Below are 12,904 nucleotides of genomic sequence, written 5' to 3'. Positions count from 1 at the left end.
CCCAGGCTTTCCCCTCAGTCAACAGGGAGCGCAAACTCTGCTCTGTGAAGAGGGAAATCAGTGATGTGGAGAAAGGGCTCTGGAACCTGTGAAGTGTGGGTGCTGCTGGGATTTGTGGAGGCTCCGTTACTCCTATTAGTGTCAATCGCCAGGCCCGGACCATCACAGCCAGCCACGTGGAATCAGAGCCGGCCAGAAGCCGGGCAACATTCCTGCAGGCTCTCAGCTCACAGGCTTCAGCAGAGCGCATGGAGCTGGGCACCCCCTGCTGGAAACAAGCCTTGCTCCGCCCCTTTCTCGCTGAGCGACCTCCCTGAGCCTCAGTTTCTATAAAACTGGGGGAGCCAGACCTCCCTGGAAGAGTTGGATTTGGATGAGATGAAGTATGCTGAGTACACAGAAAACACTAGCAGGAGTTTATTTAATTAATTGATTTAACTCATGCAGGAGACTAAATGCCAAGCACTTTTCTAAGTGCTTTACTGATGTCAACATATTTAATGCTCAGCATAGCCATCCTATGGGCAGTACTGTTACTGCGTACTTTTATAGCAGGGGAAACGAGGCACAGAGAGGTGAAACGAAAGAATCGCAATTATAACTCAGGCAGACAGACTGGCCCCAGAGTCCAGGTCTTAACTGTTGTTGTGATGGAGATATTGATAATTTCACTGATTACTTGCTACTTGGTATTGGAGTCATTCATTCAGACATTCGTGAGCACCTACTACGTACCAGGCGCTATTTGGGCACTGGGCATACAGAGGTGAATGGGGCACGGGATCCAGGGACTAGGGGAAGAAGGTGCCTGGTCTCAGTCACCAGCTTGGGGGTTCCCTTTCTCCTTACACCACCCTGGCAGGTCCCCGGGTCTGAGCTCCAGATCAGAAGGAGCAGGATGGCTCCAGGCCTCTGCCTTAGGTATGGGGTGCAGTGGGTGGGGGTGGAGGGAGGGTGACAAGAGTGGTGTGCTGGTAAATGCTTAATAACCAGCTCTCAGGGGAGAGGGGGTAAAAAACCCTTACTTGTAGCTTTTGCCAACTTCTATAGTATGAATGCTCCCACAGTGGCCAATTTCAAGCCGTCTATGTGATATTACTAAGCGTGGAGTTGGGAAGAGATGAACACAGTCGGCTCTCACAATCAGCCAGAGCGCGCCAGCTCCAGCACTCCACTGAGGAGCTAATCTGCCCCTTAGCCTTTGCCTATGCCGTTCCCTCTATGTGGCATACCCTTCCTGCTTTTCCTTGGTAAACTCCCACTGATCCTTCGAGGCCCAGTTCTAGCATCTCCTTTCCAGTAAAGCCTGCATCACATTTTCCACCTCCCACTAGGCCCTCAGCATCTGGCATCTCTTTCCACTGTGCCCCACGGGCATCCGTCCAGACCTGTGATGGCACAAGCCTGCTCTTTGAGCTGGACATAGAGGCACAGACCGGACAGGATGGGAGCTCCTTGAGGGAAGGGCCTCGGTGCCAGTCATCTTGAGCTACTCAGCTGAGCGCAGGCCGGGTGCTGGATGGATGAAGGAGCATAGTGGGAGGCCCGCGGGGCTGTGGCGGCGAGGCGGATGAAGACTGCGTGAGCTTGTTCCAGCCCCAGGGTGGTGAGAGCGCTGTCCCTCACCCCAGACCTGGGCTGGGTGGGAAAGTCCATCCCAAGCCCGTAAGGTCAGAAGGCGTCTGCACCCAAGGCCGGGTGTCTGGGTGTTGGTGCCCCTTTGGCACAGGGATCGCTTTATTCTGCTGATCTCAGACCACAGCTAATTATCCTAATGGGTTTAAATGGCCCTAAATGTTCTCAGAGTTTGGACAGGACCCATCTGGAGCCCGCAGGTGGGCTGGCCTGGCTGACAGTGCGCGGGCAGACTCTGGCATGGTTGCTATAGGAATCCAAAGTGGCCATGCTTGTCATTTCTAGAGGCCTGAGACCTGCGTGGGGAAGGGTGGGCTAGGAGCCGAGGGTCAGCATAATGAGAGCTAGCATTCCTCTAGCTCTTTCATGCCCGGCACTGCTCTCGGCATTTACTTTATTAACTCACTGGGTCCTCACAGCCATCCTAGGAGGTAGAAGCCATTGCTATGCCCATTATGCAGAGGAAGAAACTGAGGCAGGGAGGTTAGATGACTTCCCCCGAGTCTCACGGCTAGTAAGCAGGGGCTTCTGTTCACACTGGCAGGTTCTAGAGTCCCCGCCCCCTTCGTCACACGTAATGTCACTTCTCCATGTAATGTCACTTCTCCATGTAATGTCACTTCTCCAAGTGGGCAGGCCACTGAGACATCTTTGTGCCCTCACCTGGGGCCACACCTACAGCCCTAGCAAGGCAGCTCCAGCCTGGACCTCCTCGAGCTGCACTGGGCTGACCTTGTTCCGAGGGAGCCCCACCCCGACCCACGCCAGGACCCAGAGGTACGTTACCAGAGTGGTGAATATGAAGTGGTAGTACTCGGTCATCATGCCCATGGCCATGGCCTGCGGGGAAGCAGAGCGTCAGCACCTGCAGGGAACACCCGAGCAGCCCCCCCCCCCACCCCCCTGCCACCCCAGGGGCGAGGACTGGGCAGGGGACAGCCTGGCCATGGCCTGGGGGAGGTTGGCCACCAGAGTGATATTCCCTGAGACCCCTCCACACCGTAAGCATGACTGGCTGGCAGACAGCGGTGGATTTCACCCGGGAGTGAGCAGCAAAGCCACCCGGGACAGATTAAAATGCACGCTCTCGGGCCACACTCTCTAAAGATTCCAGATTCCGCAGGCGGGGCAGGGCCTGGTGGTCTGTCTTTGTGGGAAGCATCTCTGGGCCTCCACACGATCCAAGACACCTTTTCAAGTGCCCTGACTGCCCTCGGCTGAGGCCAGCACCACAACTCTGGAGAGAGGTGTCCAGGTGCCCTACCGCCAGCAGCCCCGCCGGCCCAGGAGGAAGGTCTGTTCTCCTCCTCCTCCTCCTCCTCCTCCTCCTCCTCCTCCTCCTCCTCCTCCTCCCCCCAGGAAGGGCTGACCACAGAGCAGGCCACGTGGCTGCTGTGGAATGACTCCACGCCACCGTGAAGTCTACAGTATATACATTGCATGTATTTTATGAGAAGCCTGTGATCTATAACACTAATGATCGTAATGCATTTTCTATGGAGCGCGTCGGGCTGCTGGCCCACAAAGTGCCCTGAGCGAAGACGGTCACTGGTCAAGTCCGCTTAGAAAATACCGCCCGCGCTCGCCCCCTCTTAGGGATGCACCACCCACACCACAGGGTAAAGGCTCCGAGAGGTCCTCAGTGGGCAGCCACGCTTATCTTTGTTTAGCTCGGTGCTCAGCGGAGCCCTGAATCTTCACTTTAAATTACAGACGTTTTCAAGCCGGACCGACCTGGGAGTGAGTTCGGACATGCAGGCTGCGTGACCGAGGGCCCACGGCCTTCCTGGGAGCCTCAGTTTCCTCACCTGTGGGCTGGGTACAACAACCGACCCCACTTCCCAGGGTGGCGGTACAGGAAGAGGTATGGGTACTGGCTCAGAGTGACTCCTTGGTAAACCAAAGTCACAACTGTCCTTATTATTGCTGCACACGCCGGGAGGAGAAGGGGCGCCCTGGGCACAGGTGGCGGGGAGAGTGGGGGTTAAGGGGCTTCTGGGGAGTGGTGTCTCCTAGACGGCGGCTTTAAAGATGCCCCCACTAGTGCTGACCATGAGACGGCACCAGGGTGAGCCCTTCCCTTCCTCATCTCGCTGAACCCTCCACGACCGTGTGCAGCAGGGACCACTCGCTCCACCCACGGAGGAGGGGATGACCAGGCTGCTTGTTCTTGGCAGGAGAAGGATTCAGATTCTCCAATGAGCTTTTTCATCACCAGGTGAAGGAGGCTGGTGTGGGGCCTCCTCGGGGGAAGGTAGAGGCAGCCATTCGCTTGAGCACCCCTTGTGGGCCCAGCGGAAGGGTGGCACGTAGGCCCCCAGCCCAGTCCTCGAACCACTCCCAGGCCCTGCTCAGCACCTCCTTCCACTGTCCTCCGTGTCTCCTCCCTCCCCACTGCCTGTCGAGGTGTCATGTGTCAAGACCCCCAGAATATGCCCTGCAATCACCAGGGATGCTTTCTGGGACCCCATCATTGCCCTTTCCACAAAGCACTGGCTCCAATCAGAGTGTTTTGGTGTCCCTGGGGCACCCTCAGAGGGGTTGTGGGCAACTTGTGTTTCTTTCTTTGGAGGTCTGGCACCAGGGGCCCATGCAGGACTGGGAGCCAATCTCCTCCAGTCGCTGCAGAGCTGAGCAGATGGTTGGAGGAGCCTCGATAAACCTAGTTATGGGAGAGCAACACCAATGCCGGGCTATGGGGATCAGTCTCGGGAAGAGGCAGTGAGGCGCTCTGGGGGCTGTTCCCAAGACCCCAGGTCTTGGTGCTTCCTGAAGGGTTCTGTCCGGTGAGGCTTCAGGCCCCTCTCTGCAGCCCGGGCCTCCCACCGGCACAGAGGTGGCCTGGAAAGCAGCATTTACTCCACACCCTTCATGAGCCAACCCTGTGGCTCCTCATCCATCGTCACAGTCCATCCTCACACCAAGTCGGACATAAAGACCCCTGCGTCTATTTTTCTGCTGGTGAAACAGAAGCTCAGAGAGGCCCATACAGCCAGCAAGAGGCAGACTGGGGGTCAAACTGCGATCTGGCTGATATCACGCCTGTATTTGGGGAAGGAGTGTTGGGGAAGGGGCCAGCGCTCACACACCTGCTTGAGGATCTGGGCAGCCATGGTGTGGCTGCAGTCGAAGATGATGCGGAATTCCCGGCCTCGCTTCATCTCCTTGAGCAGCGGGCGTGAGTCGTCAGAGTCCAGGGGCAGCTGGCGGATCTTCAGGCGGATGTTGTATCTCGAAGGGGCCATGATGAGCTCCTGCAGTCGGATGAGCCCTGAGAGACCACGGGGCACAAAAGACATGTGTGCACACACGCATACACAGCAACAGGCATCTGCAGGCTCACGTTCATATACATGCCTGTGGCCACAGGTCTGCAGACAGGGACTCATGGCCCCCAGAGATATGTGCATGAGCATGGTCATAGCCACACACACCCAGACACAGGCACTAGCACCTCGGACAGAGATGTGCACTCAACTGTACACACCTGCACATGCACACAGATGTGTGTACACATATGAACATATGCTTACAAGCATGTTGATACAGACAGGGCATATGCTTGGGCTGATAATATATGTGTATACATGTAGATAAACGTGTGTGCACACAGATACATATACACATATGTGGATTCAAAAGTAGGCATGGACAGCAGATTCTCACTGACCACGCCCACCTGCTCCTTCCCAACCCAGAATGGATGCAGAGACTGATGGAGCCTGAACCTGCCCCCTGCGACATGATGAGACATGGGGCATAATTCTCTTAAACACACTTAGCAACCTGTTCCAGGATACAGGCACAAGTGGCAGCTCCACACTCAACTGTACCAACAGTGGGACTGGGTAGGTCCAGGTGGTGTCTGTGCCCAGTCCCCAGCCCCACCCCTACCCCCAAGGGCAGACTCCTCGGTAAACCTAACCCATCCTTCCAAGCTCAATGCACCCACCTCCTTCATGAAGCCTACCCCTACTGTTCTGTCCAGACAAGATCTCCTCTCCCCCAGCTCAGTGGCCTCTCCCTCAGCACTAGCCTCCTCTGGACTCATCTCATGCCCCTGGCCCTGCCCCAAACTCTTTAACATGAGGGGCTGGGTCCCCACAGCCCCTAGCCCAGGGCCTGGCACTTAAATGGCATCAACACAAATTTCCATAATTAGCTTGACTTAGTTTTTCTCTCCCCACACTGAAAAATCCATCCTCCACCTGAGCATTTTGCAAAACCACTTAATCTGGGGACTTCCAGGGAAAACTGAATGTCACTTCCTAGAGACAAATGGCTTGCATGGGTCTAATTAAGTTCATTTCCGCCCCCGTTTCAAGGTTCATTCCTGCTGACGCCTCTCTGCTTAGCCTGGAAGCAAGCCTGCTGGCTGCTCTCTCTACCTTCAACCCCAATGCAAGGAGCGGCTAAGCCAGCATCAGGCCAGGGGCCCAAGCAGGTCCTTACTCACCACCAGCACCTGCTGGCCCCCTGCTCATACTCGGGGCTCCGGGTCTGAGTTCCGGCTGCCCTGTGCACTCAGTGTGCTCCACGCCCCCATGACAACACGCTGATTTTCCTGTGGGGAACAACCCGCTTCTCTCTCAGGCCATCTGACCAGGAAGGACCCATCTCCAGCTTCCAAGGCTCAGCATGTGGCCCCAGCCTGGCCAATCAGGCAGGAGTATGGGCTTCGAGAGGGTAGATGCCCCCAGCTGGTCCTCAGAGTGACGTCCAGTGCCAGAGTAAATGGTGAGATGTGCCCCCCTTTCCATTCAACTCCAAACAAGGAGGACTTGAGCCTGGGAGTCACCACATGGGACCCGAGAAGGATTCCAACGGGGCAGAGTCAGAGAGGCCAAACGGGGAGAAAGTAAGGCCGGATGATACCCATTCAAGCCTCTGGATCAATCAGTACCTGAAGCTAAATTTACTCAGTTTCCAGTTACAACAGCCAATAACCTCCCCCACCACCACTTTTTTTTTTTTTTTTTTGCTTAAGCTAGTTTGTGTTGGATTAAAGTTTGCCATTAACTGTTACAGTGTCCCCTGTCTGGGCAGAGTTTCCTATGCTCTCCACACAACCCCCCTCTCCCCCTGCCCCACGGATAGCCCACTTCAGATGCCTTCCAACAGAGAGCCCCCATTTCCAAAGCTATTTCGGGGACACACGCCTGGGTCTGTTCAGCCTCTCATTCCCGTTCCTGAGGGCCGGAGTCAGGAAAGCGATCTGATTGGTGTCCTGCATGTCACTGCGCTGGGGAGGACAGAAATAGAACCCGGAGACCGAAGCCTCCCAAACAAGCTGTGCCACGGCTGTGGGATCAGGAGCCCAGAAGGCCTCAGATCCAGGTGGCTGGGTTGGGAGAAGGCTCGGGGGTCCTGAGGGGCTGGATCCATACGGGCCGAGGGCCTCCTCATACCAGACTTGATGGGGAAGAGGGTGAGGATACCAGGGAACCTCAGCAGAGGAGGGAGGGGGTCACAGCTCCCCACAAACACACACCCAGCCTCCCCTCCACCCGAGCGAATCTCAGAACCCCTTCGTTTGGCTGACGGATGCTGCCTGCTCGCGCCTGCTCCCCACAAGACCCAGAGTGCACACGGTGCTCCCATGTGCTCGGTTTTCAGACTCGCGCCCAGCATCCGCAGGCACATGGGCTTTGGGGACCCAGGACAGGAGGGCGGGACAGCCTGGGTGCTGGAGCAGAGCTCGCCAGAGTCTTCCTGTCAGGCAGGTGCAATGCCCCGTGTAACAGTCGGTGACCCACATTCTCCAGCAGCAAGTGTCAGACCTCCTTCCCATCAGCGTATTCCCGAAGGAGCCCAGAGGCTCGTCTCGGCCAACCCAGCGGAAGACGAGGCTCTTTTGTTCGCTCGAGATGAGCTTTCCTTCCTGGCTGCTTCCCTAATCAATCTCTCTCAAAATATCTGCAGTGAATCATGTTGTTGGAATAAATATCTGCAGTGAATCATGTTGCTGGGATCATGTTTTCCACTTACAAAGCACTTCCGCATTCATTACCCGACTTACCTGTCTCCCTGTCCTAGAAAGCATGCAGGTGAGGGGCTTCTGTCCCAATGTGGCAGATAAGGAAACTGAGGCCCAGAGAGGTTCAGTGACCCTCTCAAGGTTTCGCAGCATGCTAGCAATGGGGTCAAAACTAGAGATTCATCGTCTGGCTTCTAGACCAAGTTATCAGAACATAAACCCAATGTAAGCCAAGCAGCATCTGTATTGTCCAAAGGTAACTGGTATACCCCTTCTAGCATGCTGAGAGAACCATGATTTTGTCTGGGTGACCATGCACCAGTCCAATGAGGTGACCTGAGTTTGGGAGGAACTAGTCAATGGCAACTTCTCAGTTTCCAGTTACAAAAGCCTGATCAACTTCTCAAAATAAGATGGTATAATTGCATCCTCATGTCTTCTTTCTTTCCAGTGTCCAACACACTGTTTCCTAATAACATTTAATTATAGTTTATTTCAACTTGATTTTTAATTCGATTCAATTCAATTCGATTCAGTTCAATAAACCTTTATAAACATCTGTATTGTACCAGGCCCTGTGCTAGACCCTGGAGGCCCAGAAAGCTCATGGTCTGGAAGGAGAGACAGGCTGAAAGACAACCATTCACAGTGGTGTGTAAAGACAGATAAGCCTAGAGGCTGCACAAACACTGGGGGTGACTTGGAGCTGGGCAGGAGCGCCCCTCAATGGCAGGGAACTAGTGTGGGAGGCCCTGAGAGGGGTGGGGGTCGCTGCCTTCCAGGATCCTCTGCCTGGTGCTTTGGGGATGGCAGGACCTCAACAGATGGTGGTCAAATCCTGAGCAAAATCAACAACTTCAGAATGTCTTTCCTGAGTGTCTGATTCCCACTCCGCATGTGGAGGTAATCGAGCTGACACTGAATCACAGGCTGCTGAGAGCTGGAGGGCTCTTTCCGGACCGGATACCGCAGCTCTTGCCTGATGTGTGGAGAGCGGGGCCAGATGGGTTAAGTGACTTGCCAAGGTCACTCTCTCTTAAGAGGTGGGACTAAGAAACATTTGGGACTTGAGTCTCTGGAAGGAAAGAGGAGAGGAAACAGGCCCGTGCTGCCCAGCTAGTAAGCATCAGAGCCGGTGCCTCTGCACTGGAGGGTTTGCGTTCAACGCCTGCACAGAGGGAACCGTGTGAGTGCAAGAAAGCAGGCAGGTGTGGGCGCGGCTGGGCAAGAGTGGGTGCAGGTGCTAGGAGCAGGGCGAGTGTGCTGAGTACGATGTGAGCATGCTGCTGGGTGGAGGCGGGTGGGTGGGAAGGTGTGAGGCAGATGCGAGGCGGGCTGGGGCTGGGTGAGTGGGCGTGTGGCGGGTGTGCACAGGGCTGAGTGAGCAGAGACGAGCATCGATGTGACTGAGTGAAGCTGGAGAGTGAGAGAGGACCCTTTCCCCACTGGGCGAGCAGTGAGGAGCCCGATCCCGGGGTTCTGCCCCCTTGCACCCTAACCCCAGCCTGGTCAGGCCTGGCCACCCACCTGTACTGTCATCATAGACCACGGTGGCCGACCGCCACTTGAGGTACTGAACCAGGTCAAGGATGGCGTGGCTGAGAGAGGCGTAGTCAGGGTAGAGGTTCACGTAGAAGGTGTCCTTGTTGTCCAGCGGGTGGTGCTTCCAGCGCAGCTGGATGTGGGGCACCTCCAGGGCATTGCAGATGGACTGGACGGCATTGGTGCAGGAGCCCTGTGATGGCCCGAAGATCGCCACCACGCCCAGTGCCAGCTGGTCACAGGCTGCAGCAGAGGGAGGGAAGGATGCACAGGGGTCAGTGCTGGGTCTGGTCAGGCAGCTGGGGCCCGGGGCCCCGGGGCCCCGGGGCCATGGTTTTGATGGTCCCATAAACACAAGGGCAAACAGCCCCTACAGCCCTCTGAGGCTGGATGACTGACACTCTCTCTGAATCTCCGTTTCCTCATCTGGAAACCAGGGTCGCAATCATGCCGGCCTCACGGGCTCATAGGAAGTTGAACAAGTTAATGCCCCTCAGCCCTCAGCACAGAGCTCATGAAATAGAAGTGATGACTTCTGATGTCTTCATCGTCATAGCATCCCCAGCTCTGTATCATGCCCTGTTCTGGGTGGGAACTTGAGAAACAAATAGAAATAAAATACCTACTTGCGGGTGACTTTTACACTTAAACCTCCTGCCCCGATCTGTTTCTTAAAATCCAACTTGCACATCTTCCCCCTCACTCCACACTGCCATTCGGTTGTCTGTGATGCACTTCAGACCTAATATGCCTGAAACGCAATCCCCTCTTCTTCCAATCTCTCCCCTGTTGGTAAACGGCAATTCCATGGTCCCACCCCGTGCCCTATGTCAAAGACCCTGGCTCTATCCTGACTCTTCTCATACTCTCATATCCCACATCCCAATCCAGCAACAACTCCTGTTGTTTCATCTTTGAAATATATCAGAATCCGACCACTTCTCCCCACTCCTACCCTGATCCCAGCCATCGTTATCTTTCACTTGGATTCCTGCAGAAGGACCCTCGCTGGTCCCAGCTTCCTCAGAAACCTGCTCTCAGCAGCTCGAGTGAGCCTTTCACAACCTGAGCCGATTACATCACTCCTTTGTTCCACTCAGGTAAAAGCCTGTCCTAATGGCGACCAACAAGGCCCTATTTGTTGTAGCTCCTCCCCACCCCTGTCCCCAACATCACCCACTAGTTTTCTGACTTCCTCTCCCATCCTTCCCTCCTATTCTGACAGCACTCAAGCCCCACTGGCTCCCATGATGTTCCTCACACACTCTAAGCACACTCCTGCCTCAGGGCCTTTACACTTGCTGTCCCTTCTGGCTGGACTGTTCTTCCCTCAGATCCACATGACTCCCTCCCTCCTTTCCTTCAGGTATTTGTGTCTGTGCATCTTAATAGAGAGGCATCACTCCCCAACCCGTAATAGCAGTCCCATCCAGCCACAGTCCCTCAACCCCATTCCCTGCTTTACTTATATATTAAAGACCACCAGAGGTCTTGTTCATTTGTTGACTTCTTTTACAACTTGAACATAATAAGTTCCAAGGAGGCAAGGGCTTGATCTATGTTGTTTACTGCTGTATCCACAGTGCTTTAAACAGTGCCTGATCTGAGTAGGTGCTTAATCAACATCTGCTGAGTGAACAAATGCTGAATCCTTGACTTCAAACAGTTCACATTCTTGGGGGAGGCCCAAGGGCTCAGGCAGATCAGACAGCAGATGCTTCTGGGAAGGCCAAACCGCAGTGAGCACAGCACAGCGTGAATTGAGCAGACCCAGGGCAGCTGGGGCTCCGAGGGGGACGTAGGCTCATACAAGGATTGTGCCTGAAATACCCATAAAATGAACCTCTCAGGGCCATGGAGTCGGCAGCGAGGGGGGGGGGGGGCGGGGGGGAGAGGGGGTTCCCCAGGAGCCACTGCCCTTTCTTTTGGAAACTGTCCCTATTTTACCTTTGGGCTCCATTGCTTTTTTCACTCCCAACCCATGAGGGGTGGGCTAGGGACTTAGAGCCTAGGCTGACCTCCCCCAGGCCATAGCAATTGGTTTAGAGAATGGTCATGTGACCAGTCAGAGCCAATGGGATGCCATGAGACCTCAGGCACTGGGAAGGGGGCATATTCCCTCTGTAACTGGATCTGGAAAGAGGTAAGATCTGGAGTACAGTAGCCACCTTGTACAAAAAAAGTGTGGTGCTCGTTTGTGAACAGAGTCCATGTGGAGATGAGCAAAGCCAAGACAGAGAAAGAAATATGAGCCCTGATCAAGTAGAAGCCTGGAGTTTGGTGACATGAACCAATACATTCTCTTTTTGCTTAGACCTGTTAGGATTTGGTTATTGTCACTTGTAACCAGAAGAGTCCTAACTGAAGAGCATCAGCAAACTCACCAGCCTGTGGCCACGAGAAGGAACTACATGCACATGTATGAACATAAGATGATTGTAGGAGAAGGCAAGACAGAGTGCATGGATACCCAGTGGATTCAGATGCATCCTGGCTGCCTCAAGGGCCTCTGGGAATGACCTCTGGCCTTAGGTCCACCCCTAACATCTGTAGGGCCCAGGGACAGAGTACAAATGGAGGCCCATACACCATATGGCTAATAGTGAAATGTTATAAGCTGACAAACTGTTATATAAAACATGCTCTGCCCCACCCCCAACTTGACAACATGCCTTCATCACAACCTGGAGGATGGGGACTTATCATATGCAGCAATGTGGGGAGAGGTGGCACCACCCCCATCCTGTCCCCTTCTATTTGACCACTTGCTCCCCCTTGTATCATAAGGGACTGTCCACACCTCTCCCATGTCACGCTTAGGTAGGGTCTACAAATGCGACCATGGCAGCATGGCTCCCTCTCTGTAGGGGCAGCTCAGGAAAGAGGCTCATGCAGGCTACTGGGCAGGAAATTCAGGGTTCTGGACACTTGGTGCAAAGATTAAAGGGGCAGGGTACAGGGTCTTAATAGGCAAGTCCCCTTAGTACCATTGACTCCTATTCTGGGAGGAGATGTTGACCAGAAGAAGACGAGGGCAGCATCTCCAAAGCACAAGCCCTGGGAAAGGGCCCTCTTGCCTGGCCTAAGGGTGGTACCAATGGGTCCAGGGATACAGGGTAGTTTCAAATCAATCAGAATGTGTGATCTTTGAGTATTTTCCCTCTCCACTGATGTGCTCCTTTCTCCTTCACTGCTTCCTGGGAATAGGAGATATTACTCTGGTATATAAAGTGTTTATTTTCCCTGAAAATATTTCCCCCTAAGAACACAAGAGAATGCCATTCATGGCTTCTGTAAAAGACACTGCACTCTGGGAGGTGGGCTGGTTATTGTTAGCAGTCTGCAGAACTATCTGGAACATGGGACAGGGCAACCCTGTATGGGAAGTAGTGGGGCCTGTACAGAGAGCATTTCCTGTGTCACCAAGACTCCTCTTGGCCAATGCCAAGTTCGGGAGGGGATGCACAGTGGGGCTCCTGGTGCCTTCCTGTGCTCCTATAGCTGTGGGACTGGAGGTCAAATCCCTGTTATTGTCACCCTAGAGTCGATACACTTTAGCAGCACTCTGTGTGGTGACTGTGTGAGAGACAAACTCCAGTGATAATAAATGCTTCAAAAATGGGAACTCTGGGTGTGTTGGTAAATTGTTCCTTTGTCCCAAGGAAGCCGATCCTTGACCTGTACTCACTGCCCATTCATGCTGTTCTCCTGCTGTCTGGGTGTGCGGGTGTCTGCTCTCACCACTTTGTC

General features: G+C 54.4%; 1 protein-coding gene across 2 annotated transcripts in view; it reads right to left on the bottom strand.

Annotated features, from left to right (window-relative positions):
- GRIK3 (glutamate ionotropic receptor kainate type subunit 3) overlaps positions 1 to 12,904 on the bottom strand; it is a gene marked incomplete at both ends in the record, with an annotated part of 190,135 nt that overhangs the window by 52,162 nt on the left and 125,069 nt on the right. For both annotated transcript variants that reach the window (XM_081088050.1, XM_081088051.1), the window contains 3 exons: positions 2,422 to 2,475; positions 4,725 to 4,906; positions 9,140 to 9,397. In XM_081088050.1, the coding sequence (XP_080944176.1) occupies positions 2,422 to 2,475; positions 4,725 to 4,906; positions 9,140 to 9,397 (494 nt within the window). The remainder of the gene's footprint in view (positions 1 to 2,421; positions 2,476 to 4,724; positions 4,907 to 9,139; positions 9,398 to 12,904) is intronic.

The sequence above is a fragment of the Myotis nattereri genome (assembly GCF_964212035.1).
Source record: "Myotis nattereri genome assembly, chromosome: 3".
NCBI lineage: Eukaryota > Metazoa > Chordata > Mammalia > Chiroptera > Vespertilionidae > Myotis > Myotis nattereri.
The sequence above is the reverse complement of the archived record's forward strand: the minus strand, read 5'-3'. Positions and strand labels throughout refer to the sequence as shown.